The sequence below is a fragment of the Hoplias malabaricus genome, chromosome 9, assembly GCF_029633855.1.
Source record: "Hoplias malabaricus isolate fHopMal1 chromosome 9, fHopMal1.hap1, whole genome shotgun sequence".
Classification (NCBI taxonomy): Eukaryota; Metazoa; Chordata; class Actinopteri; order Characiformes; family Erythrinidae; genus Hoplias; species Hoplias malabaricus.
Genome location: NC_089808.1, coordinates 39,406,784 through 39,434,406, shown reverse-complemented (window position 1 = coordinate 39,434,406; position 27,623 = coordinate 39,406,784). Strand labels below are relative to the sequence as shown.

Genomic DNA, 27,623 nt, shown 5'->3' with positions numbered 1-27,623 from the left:
AGCTAGGGGGTCCTAATCCATAGCTCATGCCCTGTGTTTTTGTAAATTAGATCTGGCTCATCATAAATAGTAGTAGTTTTCCACAGCCCAGTGTTGGAGGGGGATTTATACTCCTCCGGCGGCTGGTTAGGATCGAGCCTGCTGCTCTGTGCTCTTGAAACACCGTGTCCAAAAGTATTTGGACGCGCAGTGTGCTCTGACTCCCAGTCGGAGGGTGGCGGTGAGAGCGGGTTTCTGCGGTGGCTCTGAGTTTACCTTGTTGTGGATGTTCTTCTGCAGTGGGACTGAAATTTCTGCAGAATTTCCACCCGCTTCCTTTTGGATTTTGTCAACAAATATCGTCTGTGTAAGAGTGAGCTGGGCTGTGTGTGAACGGTGAACGTCTGAGGAATCGGTAACGGTGCGTATAACGCCCGGAGCGGCTAGCATGCAGTGAGGCGGTGCTCTGCTTTGGGCGAGCCGACAGATTCGGGCTTCTCCGTGGGAGAAGGAAGGATGTCTAGCGGGAGACAGCAGCACCAGAGCGGCGGCGGCAGTAGTGGTGGTGGTGGCAGCGGGACAGAAGCAGGGTCTGTGCCCGGGACGAGCTCTGGTAACTCGTCCAGCCCCAACGGAGGCGCCGCGGCCAACAGAGGTAGCATCATTGCTAACGCTAATGCTAATGCTAACCCGAACGGCGGAGGCGTCTCGTCCCGGACCGAGGCGCTTCTCTCGGCCTCGCAGAGCGGCCGAGCCGGCTCTTCGGGGGCCAGCTACAGCAGGAAAAGAACCCTATATAACGGGCTTATTAACCCCTACGAGGACAAGAGCAATGATTTTGTTTGGTGAGGATACTTTTATTTACATTTTAAACGTTATTAAAAATATTAACTTTCTAGAAGGCCGTCAACGGTTTGTCAGCGGACGGGTTCGTTCCAAACTGCTCCCTGCTCCCTAAGGAGTACACTTCACTAAGGCGCGAAAGTAGAGGTTGTGTTCAAACTGGACCCCAAGTGTAAGACAAGTTAGAGCCAATACTGAGAACAAACATTTGTTTATTTATTTATGTATCATACTATTCAGAAGCTGCTATTTCGTTTCTTACTTTGTGCACTACATAGGGAGCATGGGGGATATTGTGGATGCAGCGGATTAGGCTTGTTTTCTTCCTGTCACAAGAATCCCCTAAAAACTGTTTTAGCAGTTGGGTTTTACAAACTTATGAGGTTGATATTAAAATATAAATTAATAAAGAATGTTTTTAATAAATGGTCACATCAAAGGACAAATAGCTGATAAATATTTAATTTGGTCTGTTCCTGTGGGTTTGCTAAGGCTACATACTATTAGCACTAACCTTTTAAAGTTCAGTAAACACCTGTTGCAGTTCATAGTCTACCTATAGGTGCAATACATGTTTAAGTTTTCTAGGAGCCCTTATAATATGCGTAATTTGAATCCAGGTGCTGTAAGTTACACTTTTTAAATGGTGAACACACAGACGTTGTACACTAATCCATAGAAAAGTGTGGGGCAGCTGCATGCGTGTCCTAGAGAGGTATAAACCCTCCTGAGACCTGCTGGATCGTGGACCTGTTCTCTGCAGTGATGGAGTTCCACCCTGAATGTTTGGTATGAGTTTTAGTGCCTAAACTACACTTGTTCAACATCAACAGTTGGCCTTAGGACTGTTCTTGTAAATCCAGTCACTGCAGCACAGAGGAATGACTCAACACAGTGGGTCTGAAAGGAGAGGAAGGTGTTCAAGAACCTCTTTCTTACAACCCCAGTTCCGATGAAGTTGGGCCATTGTGTAAAACATAAATAAAAAAACAGAATACGATGATTTGCAAATTCTTTTTCGATCTAAATTCAATTGAATACACTACAAACAAGATGTTTATCCGTTTGAACATTACATTTTATTGTTTTTTTGCAAATATTCACTCATTTTGAATTTGAGGCCTGCAACATGTTCCAAAAGAGTTGGGACAGGGGCAAAATAAGACTGGGAAAGTTGAGGAATGCTCAAAAAACACCTGTTAGGAACATTCCACAGGTGAGTGTCATGATTGGTTAAAGGGAGCAACCCCAAAGGGCTCAGTGGTTCATAAGCAAGGATGGGGCGAGGTTCACCACTTTGTGAACAACCGCGTGTGGAAATTGTCCAACAATTTAAGAACGTTTCTCAATGTACAATTGCAAGGAATTTAGGGATTTCATTATCTACAGACCATAATATCATCAAAAGATGCAGAGAATCTGGAAAAAATCTCTGCAAGTAAGCGGCAAGGCCAAAAACCAACATTGAACGCCCAAGACCTTCGATCCCTCAGATGGCACTGCATTAAAAACTGATATCATTCTGTAACGGATATTACCACATGGGCTCAGGAACACTTCAGAAAACCATTGTCAGTGAAAACACAGTTTGTCGCTCCATCTACAAATGCAAGTTAAAACTCTACCATGCAAAGTGAAAGCCATAAATCAACAACACCCAGAAAAAAACCCAGCAAAGTGGGAAAGTGTCCTGTGGTCTGACGGGTTCACATTTCAAATTGTTTTTGGAAATCATGGACGTCGTGTCCTCCAGGCCAAAGAGGAAAAGGACTGTCTGGATTGTTAGCAGCACAAAGTTCAAAAGCCGGCATCTCTGATGGTATGGGGGTGGGTTATTGCCCATGACATGAGTAACCTGCACATCTGTGAAGGCATCATTAATGCTAACAGGCACATACAGGTTATTGGAGCAACATATGCTGCCATCTAACCAACGTCTTTTTCAGGGATGTCTTTTTCATTCTGTCTCCCACTGAAAACGTGTGCCGCATTATCAAGTGCAAAATACGACAGCGAAGACCCAGACTGTTGAGCAACTGAAGCTGTACATCACACAAGAATGGGAAAGAATTTCACCTACAAAGCTTCAACAATTAGTGTCCTCAGTTCCCAAACACTTATTGAGTGTTGTTAAAAGGGAAGGTGATGTAACACAGTGGTAAATATTGCCCCTGTCCCAACTCTTTTGGAACGTGATGCAGGCCTCAAATTCAAAATGAGTGGAAACAGAAACAATCAAGTTTATCCACTTGAACATTAAATATTTGTCTTTATAGTGTATTCAATTGAGTATTGGTTGAAAAACGATTTGCAAATCACTGTAATCTGTTTTTATTTATGGTTTACACAGCATCCCATCTTCATTGGAATTGGAGTTGTAGAATTCCCTAGTATCTCTCTCTCTCTCTCTCTCTCACACACCCACCCCATTGGTAGATTGTCGTCTTAGGACCAATGAATGCCACTGATATAGACATAAATTTATAGCGTGTTAATACAATTACACCCTTCTAAAGAGCACTGTACTCCTGACATCACCAGCGCGTTTTATTGGGAGTGTTGTCCCAGTAAAAACAGTGAAGAACATGCATTATTTTCATACTCAACAGCGACACCAGCGACAGCACTAAACCCCATTGAAGTATGAGCAAAGTGAGAGGATTCCACACAGAGACAAATTCATTAACTGCTCCATGTGACCAGACCGTAACGCTGCAGTGCTGAACGTCCACTGCATCCTTCAATCTCACGTTTAGTTTAAACCAACCATCCTTTTTAGGGTATAAGTGTTTACCTGTGAACTATAATCTCCTGACTTCCACATCGGAGTGGACTTATTTACATTTCTCCCAAAGCACTGGGGCAGCAGAGTCCTACAACAGAGGTCAACACTGGCTGTAATCAGGAGTCCTTCAGTTTTGCTCTCATTAAAGCACAATCTTATGAGTACATTATAAAATTAGACTGTAATGATGATGAAGTCATGTTCCAGTGTAAAATCAGAACTTGACATAGTCTTAACCAGAGCCCAAATGTGTATAAAAATAGCATGCCTCCTTAATGAAACAACTCAAGGCTGAACCAGAAACATATTCCTCAATCTTTATGGCATTCGTTTGTATTTTATACATCTTTCCAGTCCTAAGGATGTAGCTGAAATTAACAAAGGTTTTAAACAGATTTAAAATCTCTCCTAGTGGTTAATATCTTTAAATTCCCCACTGTGAGACTCGGTACTGCAGGTTTGCACACAACACAAACTTTTATTCATTTTATTATTTATATATATATTTTTTTCTTCCACAAGTGAAAGGAAGCAAGCACAAAGAAAATGCTGAGAGTTGAATAGTTCCAGTACGACCTTGGCCACAATTCAGTCCTGTGTTGGCAGTGATGACTTCTCATCTGTCCAAATAAAAAATAAAAAAGTTTAAATTAAGAAATTAAATAAACAAAACTGACAAAAACCCAGTTTTTAAATGAATTCACGTAACAGCCCCAGACCAGAGAAGAGCAAGCTGCTGAAATGATGTTCGTTGTTATGTAAAGAAGCACATCCGTAAAACACAATGGACAACGCTGAGGTCCACAAAATATTCACAAAAGTTCCAAACTAATCTCACCTCCTAAAGAGGGGCACTGATGGAAAAGTTTATATAAATATATTGTTAAATAAAAATGAATGTCTTATTAATTATAGTCACTGTCTAATAAAAAAAATGTGGATGTTTAGTTTATTATTTAATTTGAGCAGAGCAGCTGTCCTTCGCGACTGGCGCCCCCTCCAGGGTGTGTTCCCACCTTACGCCCAGTGATTCCGGGTAGATTTTGGGACCCGCCCTGAACTGGATAAGGGTTACAGACAGCTGTTTTTTACACTGTGTCTAAATTACCTGATAAATGGACCAATAGAAATGCTCCAAAATTGCTGTGAATAAAATCTTACTACATTGACTTCCAATGAAAGTTAAGAAGGCTTTGTCCTTCTCCTGTAAAGTTGCTGTTTTGGGCGATGCATGTTTTTGACTGGACAGTGACGGTATGTTAACGCCAACATTTTGGCTCAGACGTCTGAGGCATCACTGGAGATAAACTGAGATCGAGGCTTACACTGTGCCACTTGAGAGTAACGTGTGAATGTTGAGAGTCATGCTCTGGGTTTTTTTTTTTTACAGCCCCATATGTTTCGAGATGATCGAGGAAGCTCACATGACGAAGTGCGGCCACAGTTTCTGGTGAGTCTTTAAAGCCTTCTTCACCTTTACTTTACTTCTACCCATTCCCTCGATGTTGTGCTTCCTGTGAGGTTCATTCCTGTGCTGTATTCTCAGTTACAAATGCATACGACAGAGTCTGGAGGACAGCAACAGATGCCCCAAGTGTAATTACATCATCGATAACGTGGATCAGCTTTATCCCAACTTCTTAGGTGAGTGCACCGTTGCTCTGACTGGACTCTGGACTGCAGTGTGTTGTGAGACGCGTCCTCCTCGTTTCATTCTATTACATGATGCTGCTGAGGTCAGCCCGTTGTAGCTGAGAGTATTGCATCATTTGTTTTTGTGCTCTTGCAGTGAACGAGCTCATCCTCAAACAGAAACAGAGGTCTGAGGAGAAGCGGCTGAAGCGGGACCACCCTGTAAGTGCACAGCTCTGATCTGCTTATAGTGATATTGATTCTGACCTAACAGAAGATATACAACACACATTCAACACTGCAGACTCGGCTTCCGTTCCCAGCTCAAGTAGGAACACCGTGTTACATCATTAAAGCAGTTTCAGAGTTGTCCTTTTATTCTCAGTGGGAGATTTTCTCTGTCATGTGTTTTGGACTCCCATCCACACGTACACGGCATTGTAGGTCTCTGAAAATTGTTTGTGTGGACCAAAGAAAATTGATATTTTCGGAAAAACTAACTCAAACACCTCCATACTCCCTCTATAGCGAATTACATCAGTCATAAACTACACTGTACACACACAGACAGCACTAGTGCTCAGATTCACACACATGAATGATGCTGTATTAGAAATATATAATGCACAAGATCCGGGTTCAGTCATTTTATGATTTGTGTAGTGCACTACAGAGGAAGAATGGAGTGATTTTGGATTAAACCTCTGTGTTTCACTCATGTGTCATGGTGTTTTGATGACTCTCTCTTAGAGGAACTGTAAGCCCCCTACTGGACTGGCTTGGGAATGCAGTCATTTTTGTATTTGTCTGGACAGAGGAGAGAGGAAAATCAAACTCAAACTGAATCTTAAAGGTTAGCTACAATTTTAAAAAGAATGAAACACAGTGGTTTATTGAGTTTGTGTTTGCTGTAGTGTGCTGCAGGGCAGTGGGGGTCTGTAATTTCATGATTATTGTTGCTACAGTAAAGATAATTAAAAAACGAATCATTATGAAGTTGCTGTGAATTATCACTGTTTTCTGTCTTTGCTCTTTTTAAACCTGGTGTAAGGGAAGTGTCGTTAATGAACTGCTAACACCGTAGTCCATCATTGCTGAAGGGTGATTCATGGAGTGTGTGTATGAAGATGCACACTTTAATTGTACCTGACAGTCCTTGAAATTTAAGCACATAAAAGCTCTTCAAAATAAGGCTTGGGATAAAAAAAACAGGAGTGCTGTCCTGAGTTAGCTTTCTGCAGAGGAGGAATGTGTCAGTGAAAGCGAATCTGTATCATTATTACCTGGGTCCTCCACGTCTCCATAGCTGATGTGTGGTAAGGGGACACATCAACACAGATTGGCTGCTGCTGCATGGTCCATGTGGACACTGCACATTGGTGGAGGTTGAGGCAGCTGTCCCAAATGATGAGAAGCACAGTAACAAGTGTAAATATCCTCATCATCCCAATCAAAATCCACAGCAGTGTTCTCCCCCTGTGTAAACAGCCCTGTTCAGAACGCCCGCTTTCAGCACCTGTTCCTTTAAATGATAATGAGCCGCTCGCTGTTCACCCCGACCCCGAGTCTTCAGGTCCTGCTCCCACAGTCCATAGCTGAAGAGAGCTTGAGCAAGGCATCTAACACCCAGTTGCTCTAAGGGCAATGGGACAGCTGCTGTGTGTGTGTGTGTGTGTTGTACAGTGACAATTACATGAAAATGAAAAATGTTATATCTCTATTTTAATCAAGGGGCATTAACAGGTATTGCCCCATTGCACTGCACTGGACCCTGTCTTACACCTTTAACGTCCTGTGTTTACAGAATGGAACCAAGTGGCAGTTTTTCCAGGATGTCCTTGGCACAGACCAGGAGAATCTGGATTTAGCAAATGTCAACTACATGTTGGAGCTCCTGGTGCAGAAAAAGAAGCAGCTGGAAGCGGTCAGTGAGCTTGTATTATAGTCATTTTTTTAATAGCCGCCGCAGAGTCGTTTTAATTTGGTTGATTTAAGTGGACTTTAATGTTTCTGCCTAAATGCCACCCATGTTCCTGTTTCCACAAGGAATCGCAAGAAGCTCAGCGGCAGATCTTAATGGAGTTCCTGAAGGAAGCTCGACGAAATAAAAGAGAGGTTGTGCAGAGGAAACCTACTGAACACTAATAGAGATTTAAATTTGAGCGTATGGCAGAGAGGCTAAATACACCAGTGGCTAATGATGTATGAAATTATTCTTTTATTTCTGCACAGCAACTGGAGCAGTTACAGAAGGAGCTGAACTTTTTAGAGGAGGACATAAAGCGTGTTGAGGTAAGCTGCCTGAAATGTTAAAGGGGACATATTCTTTGCCATTTCCACAGGGGAAAGTTTGCTCAATCAGTGTATGTTCACATTAATGTGTGTGTGGTGAGTTCACCAACACACACACACTGTGAAACAAGACCTTCCAGTCAGTTCTCTTTGTGCTGCCCAAGTCAGAAATAGATAAAACGAGTAGTTCTGGTTCTGCTCAGCTTCTGACGTCAAGTACAGAGACTTTAGAATTGCCCCGCCCACTCATCTGAGTCTGTCCAATCACAGCGCTGGACCTGTGTTTATGTGAGAGCGCACAGATGAGGTTAAACACAGAGCATTGAGTAAAAACGGAGAAGAAAGAGAACAGAGTGAAAACGGCTAAAAACCAGAGCTTCTGCTCCTCGCTCCTCACTGCTGTGCGCTCGGGGTCGGGGTGAACAGAGAGCGGCTCATTACCATTTAAAGGAACAGGTGCTGTTTAGACGGGGGAGAGCGCTGCTGTGGGTTTTGACCAAAGCAGGTCACAGACGTTTCATTAAGAAACAGAACTGTGTTCCACTGTGGAGACGAGGGGAGAATGTGTCCAGTTTAAATGCAGATTAGGTACAGACTGGTAAATTCACATATCAGTGGGATCAGATTTATTTCTATTATTTGTAGTCATCCCCCCATATCACTTCTCATTTGCATGAAGGTTTCATTCCTATAAAAAATGAATGAGTCCCAGCTACTGTGCTGCTTGCTCCGTTTGCAGTGTGCCCACTCATGGACTCTCATTTATCAGACTCCCTGGTCTACCCCCTCATCGCTCACTTACTGTGGACATTTTATTATTCCCCGTGTCCTGATCGATGTACTTTGTAACTGAGCTCAAAGCCTAAGTTGTTTCTGGTGTCTTTAGGAAATGAGTGGCCTCTACTCAACAGTGAGTGACATGGATTCCAATCTGGACAGCACCGTTCCCCAGTTTGGAGAAGCCCACTCTCCTGCTCACAAGTAAGACACAGCACATCCTGGCCTTGACCTTAAAGGTAGAGCACAGACAAAGATTAAGACTCATCTGTAATCAGGAAGGTCAAGAACTAACACTTATAGCTCACACATAGTCAGATAATCAGGAAGTGACTGAGTGAGTGTGTCAAACTGTACACAGGTGTGAGTGTGTGAGTTACTTGGTGAGTGTGTGAAACTGTACACAGGTGTGAGTGTGTGAGTTACTTGGTGAGTGTGTGAAACTGTTCACAGGTGTGAGTGTGTGAGTGACTGGGTGAGTGTGTGTAACTGTCCACATGTGTGAGTGTGTGAGTGACTGGGTGAGTGTGTGTAACTGTCCACAGGTGTGAGTGTGTAAGAGACTGGGTGAGTGTATGAGTGACTGGGTGAGTGTGTGAAACTGTCCACAGGTGTGTGTGTGTGTGAGTGAGTGACTGAGTGTGTGTGAAATTGTACAGAGGTCTGAGTGTGTGAGTGACTGGGTGAGTGTGTGAAACTGTCCACAGGTGTGTGTGTGTGAGTGACTGGGTGAGTGTGTGAAACTGTCCACAGGTCTGAGTGGGTGAGTGTGTGACTGCCCACAGGTGTGAGTGACTGGGTGAGTGTGTGAAACTGTCCACAGGTCTGAGTGGGTGAGTGTGTGACTGCCCACAGGTGTGAGTGACTGGGTGAGTGTGGGGTGCTCTGTCCAGGGTGTGTTACTGACTTGTTCCAAGTGATTCCAGGTTGGCTCTGAATCCACAGTGAACCTGATCAGAATGAAATGGTTACAAACGATGAATGAAATAATGTTAATTGCAGTCATTTATATGCTGATAAATCATCAGCTAAAGTTTAATGACAAAGTAAGTCTTGGATGTTACTTGTGTAGAAACTAAGTGTGTTTTGCTGCCTGTACTGACCGTGTGGTGGACACTGGGACCTCGCGTGTTGTGGTGACTCCAGCTCTTGTTGTACTCCACGTGTCCTACAGCCTCTAACTGAAAGCTCTCTCTCCAGCAGCAGCATGATCGAACCCACAGAATATATCCAGCCTCCACAGTTTGGCGGGAGTTCACAGGTCAGTTTCATCACTTTGATGGTCAGCCTTGTCTCTTCAGTGTTCCTGTAACTGTTTTGCGCGTCCTGAGGTCCCATGCGTGTGATTCTCCGTAGGGTAAACGTCAGACCTGGTACAACAGCACTCTGGCCTCCCGCAGGAAGAGGCTCACGGCACACTTTGAGGACCTGGAGCAGTGTTACTTCTCCAACAGGATGTCTCGAATCACAGGTGAGCGCTAAGGAGTGTGTCTCCTAACGCAGGGGGTTACCACGGGGGGGCATAGACTGCGTACGTGTGTATTCAGTGTCTTTTACTGTGGTGTTTGTTCTGCAGACGACAGCAGGACTGTTAACCAGCTGGACGATTTCATGGAGTGTCTCTCTAAGTTCACTCGATACAACTCTGTGCGTCCTCTGGCCACTCTCTCCTACGCCAGTGACCTCTACAACGGCTCCAGTATTGTTTCTAGGTAAGGGTTTTTGGGATTTAAAAAAATCAATTTGTGCTTCACATCTGACAACTTTGTTTAAATCTCTGGGCATAATTCGATCAGTGTATATTAGATGGATATATAAGACTCCAGTAGAGGGCACTGTGGTCTAACATCAGAGACCCTGAGCTCTCTGGAAGTGTGAGCTGTGTGTAGGGAAAGGGTTTTAATGACAGAGATCTGGGCCCTCTTTGCTCTCAGTGGGTCTCGTTAACCCCAGGTTATCAGCGATTCGCCGTGATGCAGTCAGTCAGCCGAACGGTTCGATCAGAGCGCTCTGTCTGCGCAGGCACAGCTGTAACATCAGCTCAGGGGTGTGTGTGTGTGTGTGTGTACCCGCTCTCCCAGCCTTTCTCCTGAAACACATGGTATCCATAGATGGATCACTCAGATCCAACAAACACAAACCAACCCTAAATACACTGCACTTAACCCAGTAACACTAACATACACTCAACACATTTAACATAGTACACTCACAAACATGACCCCCCCCCCAAAAAAAGAAAATAAAACAACAATACACTGAACATGCTATCAATAAACACCAAACATCGTTAATATAATAATCATTCATTCGTTCATGGTCTGTGTTCAGTTCAGGGTCGTGGTGAGAACATCAGTCACAGCCCGAGTACTGTTCCATTTTAAAAGTCCACACTTATCTAAGTACAGTCCAAATCCCCGGCGCTGTTCTCGCTCCGCCCGTAATATCCAGGATCCACTGGGACATGGTTCTGTAGACTTGAGAAAGTCAGATATCCCAGAATGCCTTTTTCACTAACCTCAGCGCGATGTTTTTTTTTTTCCCTGCCACTGAGACGGTGACTCACCAATTTCGTCTGCGTTCAAACTGCAGAACGATCACAGCGTCCTCCCCTCCTCTGGAGTTTGTACCAAATACGGCAGTTCAGACTTGACATACTTTTGTTTTAAGAAACAGCCAAAGTCTGTCCTTTAATAAAGAGACATGTAAGTGTTTGAACTGGAGAAGATGAAAGAATAAAGTGAAAGGTGACTATGATATAATAACGATATCGATACGAACGGTTTAAAATCCACTGAAAAAACATAAACTTACTGGCTTTGTCAGTATTAATCGTTTTAAACTGAGTGCTGAACTGACGACAGCGCCCCCTAATGAGCGTCAGTCAGTGACAGATGCTGTAAATAAGGTTTATTGAAATACTGAATGTGTGTTTAAAAATCATATCGTTGTTATTGAAGCATTTTATATTGCGATAAATATTGATACTGGATTATTGTCCAGCCCGTTAAAATGCTGACCCAAATACCGTCATAGCTTTGACCGGGATATTCGGCGTATATTCGAATACTTTGAGAGTGGGGTGGTGTATATTGTTGTCGTTATCCACTTGTGACCCCTGCTTTAAAGTCGCTCTCTCCAGGCTGTGCTGTGGCTTCGCTCGCTATGCTCTCTAACCTGCGAACTAGCTCGCTAACTAAGAGCAGAGTATACACAGTTTGAGCGGAGGTGCTCTAGTTTCAGGCACATAACTGACAAAATGAACTGTGGCGTCTCCTTGCTTCGTTGTGTGTTGTTTTAGTGTTAGGCTGTTTTTATTTGACTGAGATTTAGGCTTCACTTGCACAAAGACTTTTATGTTGACGATCCTGAATATGGGTGGAGTCTGGAGAGAAATATACAGTGGAACCTCTACCTATGAACTTGATCCGTTCCGTGACCCGGTTCGTAAGTGGAAAAGTTCGTTTCTCGAGTCAATTTTCCCCATTTAAAATAATGGAAAAGCAATTAATGCGTTCCAGCCCCCGCCCCGAAAGTCACCCTTTCTGCACTGATATATGTTTACAACACTCTCAAATTAGTAAAAAAAATACATGTAGCGTTACTAAAAATAAAAGAGAAATACAGTGGAAACAGTAATAAAAAAGAAATAATAAAGTTGTAAGTGGTTACACGTCGCTACCTTGAAGACGTGACGACTGGCTGGAGCAGTAACACAGGCACTGGCTGTATGACGGGAGGTGGGGGGTGGGGGGAATAACGGAGAGTAGGCGGTGAATGTGGGGAGACGAATCGTAGATGCGTCTTAGCACGGATTTTGATGTCTGCTATTTACGCTAATGCTACATTGCTAAAGCTACAATGTGCTAATCTTAAAAGCTCACTCAAGTCTGGGCGCTGGGAGACTCACCTATTGGGGTCAGTGGCCATTTCCAGCCGCCGGCTCCGCGGAGGCTCGGGTTCGTTTCATGGTTCGTTGGTGGAGGCAAAAAATATTCAAATGCCCCGGTCGTATCTTGGAGAGTTTGTTAGTAGAGCTTCCACTGTATTGTGGTGTACATTTTGGCCGTATTGTCCAGCCCTAAGTGGTTATAATCCAGTGGAAAATAAATGAAGTCAGAGACGAGGTAGCTGAGTGATGTTGGACCGTTAGTAATGACTGTACTGGATGAGGCTCCATCACTTCAGAGAACACAGTTCCAACGCTGAGGGGCTTACGCTCCTCTCACTGAATGCCAGCAGTGAGCATGGAGACCTGAGGCTCGTGCAGCAGCTCCGGAGCGTCCCATTTCTTTCCAGGATTTTCCACTGATATTTAACAAGCTGTGTGTGCGCTGTATGTTCACTTAGTTTCACTCTCAGTAAGGGGTGTCTACATACTTCTGGCCTCATTGTGTGGCTTACGGTATGAGGTTGTTGAGCGGGCTCTAGCTCTTTGTGTGGCTGTGATTGGGTGCTTGCGGGAGATGGTAATATGTGGAGACCAGGTTCTAAGGAGAACTCAATGTTGTTGACACTTGTTCTGTCTCTGTTCCACTTCTCTGTGCAGCATCGAGTTTGACCGCGACTGTGATTACTTTGCCATCGCCGGTGTCACCAAGAAAATTAAAGTGTTCGAATACGGGACGGTGATTCAGGACGCCGTGGACATTCATTATCCTGTCAACGAGATGACGTGCAACTCCAAAATTAGGTGCAGAAAAAAAAAATCACTCTCAGTCCTGAGGAAGAAATGCTTCTCTTACAATATGTAAAACCCACAATGTTCTCTCTCTCTCTCTTTCTCTCTCTCTTTCTCTCTCTCTTTCTCTCTCTCTTTCTCTCTCTCTCTCTCTCTCTCTCTCCCTCAGCTGTATCAGCTGGAGTAGCTACCATAAGAACCTGCTCGCGAGCAGCGACTACGAGGGAACGGTTATCCTTTGGGACGGGTTCACAGGACAGAGATCAAAGGTTTATCAGGTACACCACGGAGTTTGTCATTCTTTTTTTTTTTTGGATAAGTTTCTGTGCACTAAGCTTTTCACTTCCATGTGCAAACCTGATGCGTTCTGTCGATGTGTTTTGTAAGACCCTATGATTTATGTTTGTTTTTGTTTTTTTTCCCCATTTAAATTTGACCTGAGTTTATTTTTATACCGTTTGGACTTTTAGGTTTTTAGCCCAAAAAATATACACAGCGTCTGATATCAAACTGTTCTGGCTCGTAAACTTCGAGCAAAACTGCACGTTATTAATTTACTGAAGCTGCTGCTATGATTCAGCTACTTGTTTGTAAAGTCGGGGTGTAGTGACCTTGTGAAACGTCACGTTCGGCTCCAAACCTCTACTCGGTTTTTCAAACTAGATTTAACACCTTTTCAGACTCTAGTGAGTTATTTAAATAAAAGAAAATAAACAAACAAAAAAGCGTCAAGTCCAGGTCAAACCTCTACTCACAAACCTTAGCTACTTCTCTTCTCTCACGCAGAACGAATCAGAACGAGCTGTGAATGTGGAGACAGCTGCCAGAGACCTGCTGGCTTTTATTTATTTATTCCTTCTTCTGAATTCATCATTGATCATAAATGATTGAGACTTTTGGCTTTATTCAAACAGTAAATTAATGATTGAGATGGGACCGGCAAACGTTACTAGACCTCAGTAAACACTGGGATTTCAGCCGACAGCTCCACACACACACACACACACACACAAAAACACATCCAGGGCGCTGCCATCTCCATGCGCCAGGGAGCAGTTGGTGCTTAGGTGACTTGCTCAATGTCACCTCAACTGTGGATGTTGAGGGAGAGTATAGTGACCTTCCTTCACTCCCAACTTCCTCCAACCCCTACTCCTTGCGGTTCCTGAAGTTCAAACCAGCACACGTTTGTCGTGTGACTTTGTGTGTGCGCATGCTGTTAGACCCCTGCACAGTCTTATAATTAAAGCACAACTTGCACTGCCCCTGTGCTCCTAGGTGCATCTGGCCCTCAGTGTTTTCCATCCTCAGATACAGTGCTTCTCAGCCTTGCTCCCGGAGTGTACTCCCGCCCTGTGACTACAACATTGTGCTGGCTCCTGCTTTTATTTTTAATCGACAGTGTAGTAGGAACTGATGATCTCGTGAGCTAGGTCTGACTCACAACATCATGAACCACAGCTCTAAAGCTTCATCATGTCTCTGATCTTTCCCCCTTCTGTAAACTGTATCTCCTCACGTTTGTAATCCACGTTCTCTCCTCCTCTGGACCCTCTCCTAGGAGCACGAGAAGAGATGCTGGAGTGTGGACTTCAACCTGATGGATCCCAAACTCTTGGCTTCAGGCTCCGACGATGCAAAAGGTAAAGAGAAGTGAGGAGCGATAAGACGATGGGGAGAGACCTCCTGCTCCGTGTGCTGTGTCCTGGGAGGGTCAACTTTATTTTAGGTTTAGAGCACGGTGACACGTTCTTATTTTGAGTCTTTATTGAATCAGTTCTTGTATCTAGAGCCCAAACGGTTGTTCTGTAGGTTGTTCTTTGGGCTCTGTGTAGAGTTCTGTTCTTCTCTCACAGCTTCCTCATTGTTAAAGCAGTGGGAGCCGCTTGGTTTCGTCACTCATTCAGTAACAGCACAGGAGAAAAACCTTCTTAACTCTCAAAGCATGTCAATTTTAAACATAAAGCCTATTGTTTATTCTTTCTTTTTTCTTTCTGCCTACTTCTTTTTGTTTTTCTCTGTCTTCTTTTCTTTGTTTATTTCCATCTGTCATTTTTGTTTTTCATTGTCTTTCTGTCACTCTTCCTTTATTTATTTACGTCTTTCTTTCTGTCTGTCTCTTTCCTCACAGTGAAGCTGTGGTCTACTAACCTCGACAACTCCGTTGCCAGCATCGAAGCGAAGGCCAACGTGTGCTGTGTGAAGTTCAGCCCAACGTCTCGGTATCACCTTGCCTTCGGCTGCGCAGGTATTTTATATTTGATGGCTGAGTGTGTGAGTAAACATCTGCATATGCTGCGATTTGTCTGTGGGATGAAGCAGAGTGAGGTCTCGTAGGAGCTGTTGCAAGGTTGTACACAATTGTTTAAAGAGCTTTACAGTCACGAGTGACACACGCAACATGCTGCAACTCGCAGACAGACAGCGATAGCTCTGCCCTCATCACACACACTTTATTACAGATGTGTTTAGCCATTGAAATGTGTCTAGCATCGAAAGTGTGGAACTGATGCCAACCCTGTGGATTAGCAGAGTGTAGCTATTGGCCTTGTTCCATTTGTAAATGAAATTCATTCTCATCTTCTCATCTTTGAGACCACTCGTGTTCATTACCACGACCCTGGGGTCTGTGAGCAGTCTTCAGAGGTCACTGCGAGGCCAGGTTTGTGGAGATGTAGCATGCGTGACGGATTCGGCCGGAGTTAAGAGCAGCTCTCGGCAGCCTGTGCCATGTCAAATTCACACCTCCTTTTAAAACCAGGCATGCGTTTTCATTAGGGTTTTAAAAGGTTGAGTTAAGACACTTAAGAGACGTATTTAATATTAACAACACACACCGCTTGGAAGAAGACACGGGTCTCGACCACAAACTGAAGGATATTTACCCTCAGGATCAGATCAGACGTGAGGCAGAGAATAAAAGAAGGATGTTGGTATATTTTCTCACTTTCTTTAGTCCTGCTTTATCCTCTTTTAAACCACGGTGTCCAGCGCTGTGATAAAATGTGTGATGGATTTACAAATGTGAGCAGCTCACGGTGAGCAGTTTTGCATCACATTCCAGGTGTAACCTTACTTTAAAGGCTAAGCAGCAGCGATATGAAAGTGTCAAACAAATAAATACAATGGAGTTTGAGTTCCTAACTTGTGTTTATTGATAATCAGAAAACATGTTATTTCTTACTAATTGAAGTAATAAGGTTTAAAAGACCGTTGGTCTCCCCCCCGACGGTGTTCGGAAACTCTAATAGGCGTCTTGCCTGTGACGTAGATGGTGGACAACAACTCTAGAAGCTGCACTTAATTTAATGCAAAATGACGAAAAGGTGTGTTGTTTTTGGCTGCAATCATTCAATGTACAGTGGGACATCTGTGAACAAATGGCCCAAAGATCCCAAAATATCCAGAAAATGGACTAAATTTGTCAACTTTAAACGGGCACTTTGGAAAGGACCATCCGCTCACTCCGTTATCTGTAGCTCATTTCACTGGCGCTTTTCCAACAATATGGGCATGTAAGGACACCAACGAAAGGTGTTCAAGAGCCTCTGTAACATGGAGGTAAACAGGGTAAGGACACTCACTTCGCCTGTTTTAGTTGGTGTTAGTTAACGTTAGCTTGACTCGCTAAACTCGGTGGCTCAGATTATACTCGGCTACGTAGCTGCATTACGGAGGTTTATAGTGTCGGACGAATTCGAGTTCGACTTCGATCACATTTACAAGAATAACGGTACCTCTACATTTGAGTTTAGCTTATTGCTAGGCTACTGTCATGAATAATGTTGGTTATTTAGCTAGATACTGTCACAACAGTCAGTCATAACGGTGTTTTACCGCGGCGTTGTTCAGCTGTTGTCCACCAGTGACGTCACGGTTGCATTCAAGAATTTCCGTTGTTTTATAATCGGAAATACAGTGCTGTGCCTGAGTGCAGGAATCGTTGTTTTATGACCTACACTGTGCACTACACAGAGTGCAGGGAGACACTTGTGATTCGGCATTCATCAGCCAGGACACATTCTATTCAACTTTAAGCCAAATTAGAGCTATGATTTAAGCAGAGATCACAAATTAGTATCATCCTCTGACTCTGTAAGAAGGGGGAAGAGAACGAGACAAAATATATGTGGCTTGTGTCTGTACATGTAAAATAATGATGATGACTGAAGCTTGTGTGTGAATAACTCACTCAGACTAAGACAGAATAGTAGAGAGATGCAATAGAGACAGACGCTAACTGTTGTCCATTAGATCCTATAATGAAAATGCTAATGTGGCTAACAGAGGATAATCGTTACTATAAAACACGGTTGGATCCCTTTTACCTCTGATGTGAACAGGAAGTGGGCATCAGTGGTTTTAAATGCTGCGAGTGACTCTCCAGCGCAGGGTGATGGGCTGTGTATGAAATAAATTGATGCATTTTTCACATATGTTTACGTTAATGTGGGCCCATGGCTGCACCGGGTTTGATTGGTTTAATGCAGTGGAGGTATTACTGAAAAAGACACAATTCTAATAACATTCAACGCCAGTTTTAAACTCTCATGATCAGATGGACACGGTGAGGGAGACACTTGGTGGTGGCTGTAGACTCATGAATAAATTCCTTTACTCTGTTCTCAGATCCCTGTGTGTTTTCTTCTCTTTCAGACCACTGTGTCCATTACTACGACCTGAGGAACACTAAGCAGCCCATCATGGTCTTCAAAGGTCACCGGAAGGCAGTGTCTTACGCCAAGTTCGTCAACGGAGAAGAGATCGTGTCAGCGTGCGTAGCTGTGGCTTAACCTTTTTTGAGCTTGCTTAAGCCGTATGGGGTTCTTAGTGATGCCGGGGCTTTAGGGAGATCTCTGTGTGCCTGAATGTGGATGAAGTGTATTTTTGCGTCCCCACAGCTCCACGGACAGTCAGCTGAAGCTCTGGAACGTGAACAAGCCGCACTGCCTGCGCTCCTTCAAGGGCCACATCAACGAGAAGAACTTTGTGGGTCTGGCCTCCAATGGAGACTATGTTGCATGTGGTGAGATATCTCTCTCTCTCTCTCTCTTTCTCTAGTGAACTGACCACACTGTCCTTACTCTCACGTCTCTCTCTCTTATGAACTGACCACACTGTTCTCACTCTCACGTCTCTCTCTCTCGTGAACCGACCACACTGTCCTCACTCTCGTGTCTCTCTCTCTCTCTCTCTCTCGTGAACTGGACCGCACTTTTCTCTCTCTCACGTCTCTCGCTCGTGAACTGGACCGCACTTTTCTCTCTCTCTCTCTCTCTCTCTCTCTCGTGAACTGACCACACTGTTCTAACTCTCACATCTCTCTCTTGTGAACTGGACCGCACTTTTCTCTCTCTCTCTCTCTCTCTCTCTCTCTCTCTCTCTCTCTCGTGAACTGACCACACTGTTCTAACTCTCACATCTGTCTCTCTCTCTCTCTATCGTGAACTGACCACACTGTTCTAACTCTCACATCTTTCTCTCTCGTGAACTGACCACACTGTCCTCACTCTCATGTGTCTCTCTCTCGTGAACTGGATCGCACTTCTCTTTCTCTTTCTGTAGTGAACTCACCACACTGTTCAAACTCTCACGTCTCTCTCTGTCTCTTTCTGTACTGAACTGAACACACTGTCCTCACTCTCTCGTCTCTCTAGTGAACTGACCACACTGTTCTAACTCTCACGTCTCTCTCTGTCTCTTTCTGTAGTGAACTGACCACACTGTTCAAACTCTCACGTCTCTCTCTTTCTGTAGTGAACTGACCACACTGTTCAAACTCTCACGTCTCTCTCTTTCTGTAGTGAACTGACCACACTGTTCTAACTCTCACATCTTTCTCTCTCTCTTTCTGTAGTGAACTGACCACACTGTTCTAACTCTCACGTCTCTCTCTCTTTCTGTAGTGAACTGACCACACTGTTCTAACTCTCGCGTCTCTCTCTCTCTTTCTGTAGTGAACTGACCACACTGTTCTAACTCTCACGTCTCTCTTTCTGTAGTGAACTGACCACACTGTTCTAACTCTCACGTCTCTCTCTTTCTGTAGTGAACTGACCACACTGTTCAAACTCTCACGTCTCTCTCTCTCTCTCTTTCTGTAGTGAACTGACCACACTGTCCTCACTCTCACGTCTCTCTCTCACGTCCCTCCCTCTCTCTGTCACTCTCTCTAGTGAACTGACCACACTGTTCTAACTCTCACGTCTTTCTCTCTCTTTCTGTAGTGAACTGACCACACTGTTCAAACTCTCACGTCTCTCTCTCTCTCTCTCTTTCTGTAGTGAACTGACCACACTGTCCTCACTCTCACGTCCCTCCCTCTCTCTGTCACTCTCTCTAGTGAACTGACCACACTGTTCTAACTCTCACGTCTTTCTCTCTCTTTCTGTAGTGAACTGACCACACTGTTCTAACTCTCACGTCTCTCTTTCTGTAGTGAACTGACCACACTGTTCTAACTCTCACGTCTCTTTCTCTCTCTGTCTTTCTGTAGTGAACTGACCACACTGTCCTCACTCTCACGTCTCTCTCTCTGTCTCTTTCTGTAGTGAACTGACCACACTGTTCTAACTCTCACGTCTCTCTCTCCTTCTGTAGTGAACTGACCACACTGTTCTAACTGTTCTAACTCTCACGTCTCTCTCTCTGTCTCTTTCTGTAGTGAACTGACCACACTGTTCTAACTCTCACGTCTCTCTCTCTGTCTCTTTCTGTAGTGAACTGACCACTCTGTCCTCACTCTCACGTCTCTCTCTCTCTCTCTCTCTCATGTCCCTGTCTCTATAGTCATTCCTGTCCATTCTAAAGATGTGGATTCACACAAAACTCTTAATTTCAGAAAAATCTTTACAGTTGAAGGCAAAGACAGTGTTGTTAGAAATTAAACAATGATCAAAAAACCAAACAGCAACAAAATACCTGGTCCATGAACATGACATCTGTAGTTTTACTGCCCTGACTGCAGTGTCCTGTGGAATGAATAGATTCTCTTTCTCTCTTAGTGTCCCTCTCTCACTCTCAGTGTGAAAAATTCTGTCTCCCCGTATGTCTCCATCAATTTTTCGTTCCGTGTGGCTCTGTCTCTCTATCTCTTTCTTCCTGTATCTATCTAAATATTTTAACAGCTTTTTTTTCCTCCTTCCCCCCCACCCCCTCAGAATAGATACTTTTTTTTTGTCTCTGGTTACCTGCTATGTCTGTCTCTCTGTCTCTCTCTCTCTCTCTCACTCTCTCTCTCTCTCTTGCTCTCTTTTATTGATCTTTGTAAATATTTAACCTCATATATATATATTTTTAATGTTAACTGTGTGTTTGTCTCTCTCTTTCCCATTTGACAGGAAGTGAAAACAACTCTCTGTACTTGTACTACAAGGGGCTGTCCAAGACGCTGCTGACCTTCAAGTTTGACACTGTGAAGAGCGTCCTGGATAAGGACAAGAAGGAAGACGACACTAATGAGTTTGTCAGTGCCGTGTGCTGGAGAGCGCTACCGGACGGGGTAAGAACAAGTCTGGATCTTGTGTCCCTCAGGGCTTTACCGGGCCTTTGATTCAGTGATGTTTTCTACTCTTCCCTGTGAAGACCTGTGTGGGTTTGATGGCACTAGGAAATTAGAGGTCATGGATGTTTTAAGATCATACACACCACTCCAACTCAGCACAAAGTACTAGATATATTATGGTTTTCTGTACAGGATGTGTGAGGATTTGATGGTATTCAGGCATATTAACACTAATAGGTTAATGTATTCACTCATCCCAAAGGAGTTGGATGGAGCTCTTTCAGCACCTGTTCCTTTAAATGATAATGAGCCGCTCTCTGTTCACCCCGACCCCGAGCGCACAGCAGTGAGGAGCGAGGAGCAGAAGCTCTGGTTTTTAGCCGTTTTCACTCTGTTCTCTTTCTTCTCCGTTTTTACTCAGTGATCTTATTTCTCCGCGCTCGTTGTGTCTGTTTCGCTGAGTTTAACCTCGTCTTTGCGCTCTCACATAAACACGGGTCCAGCGCTGTGATTGGACAGACTCAGACGAGGGGGCGGGGCTATTCTAAAGTCTCTGCACTTGACGTCAGAAGCGGAGCAGAATCAGAACGATTTGGTTTAACCTGTGTTTTCAGACTCAGGCAGCGCACAGAGAACTGACTGGGGGAGGGGTCTTGTTTCACAGTGTGTGTGTTGGTAGACTCCAGATGAGCACATGCACTGAGCAAGTGGTTTTTCATCTTGTGACACTTTTTGAACTGTGAGAAAATGTAAAATGTGTGCACTTTAAAGCGTATAGTAATAAAGCAATAGTAGGGGGTGCCTTCAAACTTAGCACACAGTGCAGCTCTCGAGGGGAGGGCAGTAGGACGTTAGGACAGGTTTAAATGGATTCTCAGAAAGGTGCAGGATATTAAAATTCAGGCTTCTGTCTCCTGGCTGGATGTGGCCCTTTTTTCTGGCCACAGAAGCTCCCATCGAGAGGGTCAGCTCCTTCCCAGTGGCTACTCTGCCTCATGCCGTTCTGTATACATAACTAAAGAGTCTGCTTTCCAATGAGCCGAGGAGAGGGAGACGGATAATGTTTACCGTAAAGAGCAGAGGAGGTCAGGAGTGCTGCATATCAATAGAGGTCCGTGCCGCTGCTGTTGCTGGTGGCTCAAAATAAATAAAAATAAAAAGAGGCAGTGTACGAGACCGCCAGCGCCTCTGAGAAAACGTGGGCAGCTTTTACAAATCCCAGGCTGAGTTCAGGACTGGACCGGGGGCAGAACCAGCTGCAGAGCAATTTGGTTTATTTTGTTGTTGTTTGGTGAACACATTACCAGTTTAATCTTTATCTGGCAGTAAGATCTTACATTTGTTCATTCATTCATTCGTCTTTTGTAACTGCTTTGTCCTGATTAATGTTGCAGTGCGTCTGGAGCGCTTCTGTAAACACTGGGAGCAGAACAGGACGCAACATCACACACTCACTCACCCAGTCACTCTCTCTCTCTTTCTCTCTCTCTCACACACACACTCACCCAGTCACACACTCTCACACACATACACACATTCACTCTCACACACACACACATTCACTCACACTCACTCACCCAGTCACTCTCTCTCTCTCACACACACACTCACCCAGTCTCTCTCTCTCTCTCTCTCTCACACACACACACTCTCACACACATACACACATTCTCTCTCTCACACACACACTCTCACACACATACACACATTCTCTCTCTCACACACACACACACACATTCACTCTCACTCACTCACCCAGTCACACTCTCTCTCTCTCTCTCTCACACACACACTCACCCAGTCACACACTCTCACTCACTCACCCAGTCTCTCTCTCTCTCTCACACACACATTCACTCTCACCCAGTCACTCTTGCACACTCACTCACACACACATTTACTCTCACTCACTCACCCAGTCTCTCTCTCTCTCTCTCTCTCTCTCTCACACACACACACACACTCACCCAGTCTCACACTTTCACACACACACACTCACCCTCACCCAGTCACTCTTACACACTCACCCAATCACTCACACCTGTGGACAGTGTCACTCACTCACTCACCCAGTCACTCACTCTCTCTCTCTCTCACACACACACACTCACCCAGTCTCACACACATACACACACACACACACACACACACACACACACACTCACCCAGTCACTCTCTCTCTCACACACACACACTCACTCATTCACTCACCTGTGGACAGTGTCGGACAGCAGCTCCAATGTGATTTTGATCTATGGAAGAAAACCAGATCAGGATGATGTGCTTGCATAAGTTGAATGAATGAATGAATGAATTGCATCTGTTTCGTGCCTTTAAGCAAATGTAAGCTCTTGATGTGCACACATGCCGCCCCCCTTCCCTCAGCGCCCAGCTCTTCTGTTGGAGGGAAACGGCAGAAGGCAGGAAGCAGGAGTGTGGGTCACTCTCGGTTCAGGACAGAAATAGCGTCCATCTGCCTGCTTTCAGTGGACGTCTGAATGAGGGAAACTGAGGTCAACTGTGAGATGAATAAATAGCTGACAGTGAAGGCACCGGCTCTCCACATCTCTACCGTAGCCGGGGCCACGTTTCCTACGATGTTAGTTATTTTCTCTAAAGGCAGAAAAGAGAGACATGGTGCACTTAATGACCAAAGGTTTGTGGAGATTAGTTCCACCAACATTTCCCCTGAACGTAGAGGTACGCTCTCAGAGTAACGTAAATAAGATACTGTACCATTAAAGGCACAGTGGAATTGTATGTTTTTTAAAGGAATACTGTGTAACATTTGGTGTTTTTGCTCCTTGTGCAGTGTATTTAACTTTTTCAGCATTGTACTGAAATCAATGGAGAGCAGCAGGGTGTTTTCCTATCCTCCTCCAAAAGTTACATAGTGCAGGTTCTGGGGCGCTTTATACTCCTCTAACTCACACTTAGCCATGGCCTTAGCGTCCTTAGGCTTGTGTGGCTATGTCATGTATTACTATGGCGATTATACACACTTGTGTTTGTACACTTTTACTCCCACATCAGCAATGGGTGCCCCTTAAAGTAGCAGAGCTCACTATTGGGCAAACAGCGTATAATCACTGTTATTTACTAAACATGACATGCACCCGAGGACAGCAGGGGGCTGATGTAACCCTCCTGCTGCTGTTATATCATGCTGCTCCAGGATTCATGCTCTGTCCGCTGCTTCCAAAGGCATCCCTGCAGCTGTCATCTACTTACCCGAGGAGTAGAGCAGGTAAACTCCGATACGGCAAGAAAATCTAGGTTGGAATCAGTGGACGCTGAGAGTCAGGATTAAAAGTGTTTTACAGAAGATGGCCAAGTCGCGTTCATGGCATTCCCCAGTCTCTCTCTCAGCAGTGGCAGTGATGGCTGTGTTTTTTTTTTTTTCCATTTCCACGGTTCACCTTGATAAAGCGATAAAGCTCATAATTGCTTCCGTGCGACTCCTTCCTCTGTCGCAGTTTGCTGCTCGTTGCATCACCGCCTCTAAGTAGCGGCTGAAAGCCATATTTCCGTCCCCAGCTCGTGTCGAATTGAGGGTCCTTTAAGCTGTTCTTAAACCACTTTTATTTTATTTTAAACCACTTATTCAATCAAATATTAAATAATATAACAATGTATTCAGTGAAATATCTGCTTAAACTGGACCTACCAGTTTACAGAGGAACACAGTTCTGTTTCTTAATGAAGCGTCTGTGACCTGCTTTGGTCAACCTCCCCCCCGAGCCCCACAGCAGTGTTCTCCCCCTGTGTAAACAGCCCTCTTCAGAACGCACCTGTTCCTTTAAATGATAACGAGCCGCTCACTGTTCACCCCGACCCCGAGCGCACAGCAGTGAGGAGCGAGGAGCTCTAGCCATTGTCACTCAGTTGTTTTTGTTCTCCGTTCTCCGCACACAGAACACTGACTGGGGTCCCTGTTTCACAGTGTGTGAGTTGGTGGCCTCCTGATTCACACGTTAATATGAACATGGTCCATACGTGTGATTTAAATATAATTGCCCTTAAACTTGGCAAGGCGTGAGTTTTCAGTACCTTTCGCCTGCTGTAAGTGTGATTTGACCCGGAGTTGCTGTGTGAACCGCGAAATCCACTGAAAATAATCATTTCCAAACGTCTTTTCTATGACGCATTGCCCCGGCTTTTCATCAGCCGGCTGCGGTGTTTGCGTTGAAGAGCGTCTGACTCCGGTGAAGGTCTTTGAAAAGGCTGAGTGTAATGAAATATATATTACAGAGAGGAGTGACTTAATGAATGATTGACTGCTTCTGCCACTCAGGATCTTTCAGCTGTCAGAGAAAGCGCACACGTTGCTGACACACGCATCAATGAAATGGGAGGCTGTGGAGAAGCTGCACATGAGCCACATTTCACTGTGCGTAATGCCAAGAATAAACCTCCAAACCGAACCTTCACAGGGCTCTGGAGGGGAGCGGCTCATTTCTGAACGACGCCGCTCCGTTCCTTACCTTTTTCGGGGTGAGTTGGAGTGGTGTTTGCGATTCAGAACTAATCCTCCAGCATCAGAACCTGACCTCACTATTGTTTGTGGTTTAATGCCATCAAATCCTCACAGCAAAACGTCCCATAAAGCTTCCTGTCCGTAGGTAAGGGTGCAAGGGATTAACCCACAAAATGGACCCGATTTGCACCTGAAAACTCTCTTTATTTAGAAATAAAACACTTCCTCATGCATTTTTATGTTGTTTACTCTTTTAACAATTTTGTCTTCGTTTGCCCTGATACTTTTGGAGGACGTGAGGCCTGATGTGTTATTCTTCCCTCCGTGCTTTGTTACTCTGGGCCATTATTGAAGACCTTGAAGCCCCTGACGGTTTGCCACTAACGTTTATTTTCCCTCGCAGAAAGAAAAAAAAAAAGAAAAGGAAAACAAAAACAGCAGCGATAATTATGTGCAAAAGCAGGCTGCTTACTCAGCTGAATTTCTGCTCAGTGTCTTAGTCTCGCTCAATTAATTTCCTTTCTCAGCCTTACATAAATTACTCTGCCTCCCACCCCCACACCCCCAACCCGAAAAAAAAGAGAAAGAAAAAGAGACAGAAGAGGGAAATGTCAATGCCTCCTTTGTTTACGTAAATGCCCGTGAAATGCAGCGCCCTTAACCGTCCGTAATGAAGGATAAACAGAGAGATGAGACGGGAATAGCCAGCGAGGATTTGGATCAGCGAGACTATTACATCTCAGAGAGACTTCGTGTTGTCAGCCCACTTTCCCCCTATTCTTCAACACTCAGAGCAGGTGTGATGTGGTGGTGGATCATTCTCAGCGCTGCAGTGACACTGACGTGGTGGTGGTGTGTTAGTGTGTGTTGTGCTGGTGTAGAGTGGATCAGACACAGCAGTGCTGCTGGAGTTTTTAAACCCTGTGTCCACTCTCTGTCCACTCTGTGAGACACTCCTCCCTCGTTGGTCCACCTTGTAGATGTAGAGTCAGAGACAGTAGCTCATCTGTCGCTGCAGTGTGTGTGTGTGTGTGTGTGTGTAACATCCAGGTCGTATAAAATGAATGCTGTGGAGCAGCTGCACGTGAGCTTAAAGTCACCTGGAATAATATCAGTGCCTAATGTTTCTGAGAGTTAGTACCTGAATTTATTGCTGTACTGGCTGCCATCAGATCCTCACAGCTATGTTCCAGCATTTCGTGTAAAGTCTTCCTAGAAGAGTAGAAGGTGTTACTGCAGCACAGAGGGACTAACTCCTGATGAATGCCCTGTATTTCAGGAGAAACTGGATGAACACGTGTTTAATAACTTTAGACTCAATGGTGGGTATGTTTTTTTTTAACGCCGTGTTGTTCTCTCTGTTCTCAGGAGTCAAACGTACTGATTGCGGCCAACAGTCAAGGAACAATCAAGGTATAAACTTTTTCACTCCCTCTGTACCTTTTCTGGTCCGTTTCCTTTCATGTTCTCGGAAACAGCCGCGTCCGTTAGTGATATAAAGAAAGCCCTTTGTGATTAGAGTGTGGTGTTATTGCTCCAGCTCGAGTGGAGGAGTCCCATTTACTGACATATTGAATCTTCCCCGAGCAGCACTGAGCCTCGGAAGCTTTAGTTGTGGCCTGATGCTGTGGAACTGTGTTCTGATGCGAGCCTCTCTTCCTCCTCTTCCTCTAGGTACTCGAGCTGGTCTGAAGGTCTGCCGGAATCAATCATCGGAGCCTTTTATTGAACCGCCGCTCGGCTCCTCTCCTCTTGGCGGAGGAACGCGGGAGCGGTAAAGCTCGGGCTGAATTAAAGCGAACGTTTCCAGCGAGACGTGTCGGAGCACAATGGACAGAAGTTGAAATCCCTGGACTTTTTTAATCGAACCTGAACTTTTTTGCGAGGAAAAGAAAAGACTCCAATAACAGCGTTTATTTATTTTGTATTTTTTTTGTCCCCCCCCCCACTCCCACTCCACTCCCAATTTCTTTTCAAGAAGGAGAGACGCGATGAGGTCGTTTCTCCCCGGGGCTCGCTCTGAGACGACAGTAGCAGATGCTCCTTTCAGAAGCCTCTCTTTCTAAAGCGGTTGATTTAAAGGCATTAATAGAGAACGATGACATGTAGTTACCTGAGAATCTCTCGCGAGCTTTGTAAAGTTTAAAGTAGAGGCGACTCGTAAACAGAAGTAGAGAACTACGTCGAGTACAAAAGCCAAAGCACAAGACCAGAACACAATGAGATGCTCTTTGTTCTTGCTGTTGTACAGATTATCGATTGCTACGTCCTTTCTTTTGAGACTATAGTATCCATATACTCTTTTCTTTTTATACACAGCGTCCGCTTAGTCCTCAGATGCACGCTTTCGGTTTGGGTTCCCACTGAATCCAGGCGTCCATGTTGGTAATCCTTACGTTTGAGGGACCTTGAAAATTTGCCACATCCCGCGAATGGGACATAACTGCTCTCAGATGCTTCGAAAAATCCAAAACAAAGTGATGGCCTTTGTTTAAAATCCATTAACCCTGTCGCCACCCCACTCTTGGTGTTCGTAGCCTGTCGAACGTAGACAGAAATCGACTCGTTGGGCTTCACCGTGTGTATTACTTTGTTGGGATTACTGAACGGTCCCCGTAACACTGCTGCTGATTTTGTCCTCATCCCGTTCTTG

General features: G+C 44.7%; 1 protein-coding gene across 2 annotated transcripts; it reads left to right on the top strand.

Moving 5' to 3' along the window:
* Positions 1-27,623, top strand: cop1 (COP1 E3 ubiquitin ligase). Of its 2 annotated transcripts, none has more exons than XM_066681689.1 (20): positions 1-824; positions 4,998-5,057; positions 5,154-5,251; positions 5,397-5,461; positions 7,044-7,163; positions 7,286-7,354; positions 7,472-7,531; positions 8,418-8,512; positions 9,512-9,569; positions 9,665-9,779; positions 9,885-10,020; positions 12,858-13,001; positions 13,159-13,267; positions 14,551-14,632; positions 15,121-15,237; positions 17,646-17,763; positions 17,891-18,015; positions 20,330-20,490; positions 26,339-26,383; positions 26,645-27,623. In XM_066681689.1, the coding sequence occupies exons 1-20, from the start codon at positions 496-498 to the stop codon at positions 26,660-26,662; spliced, it is 2,124 nt and encodes a 707-aa protein (XP_066537786.1). In that variant the 5' UTR covers positions 1-495; the 3' UTR covers positions 26,663-27,623. The 2 variants fall into 2 exon arrangements, with proteins under 2 accessions (XP_066537786.1, XP_066537784.1); XM_066681687.1 differs by having other exon boundaries at positions 2-824; positions 9,509-9,569.

Excerpts from the sequence above, each read along its gene's own strand:
- cop1 (XM_066681687.1), top strand. The coding sequence starts at position 496 with ATGTCTAGCGGGAGACAGCAGCACCAGAGCGGCGGCGGCAGTAGTGGT. Across the intron at positions 5,252-5,396 it reads GCTTTATCCCAACTTCTTAG|TGAACGAGCTCATCCTCAAA; the intron begins GTGAGTGCACCG and ends GTGCTCTTGCAG. Across the intron at positions 5,462-7,043 it reads GGCTGAAGCGGGACCACCCT|AATGGAACCAAGTGGCAGTT; the intron begins GTAAGTGCACAG and ends CTGTGTTTACAG.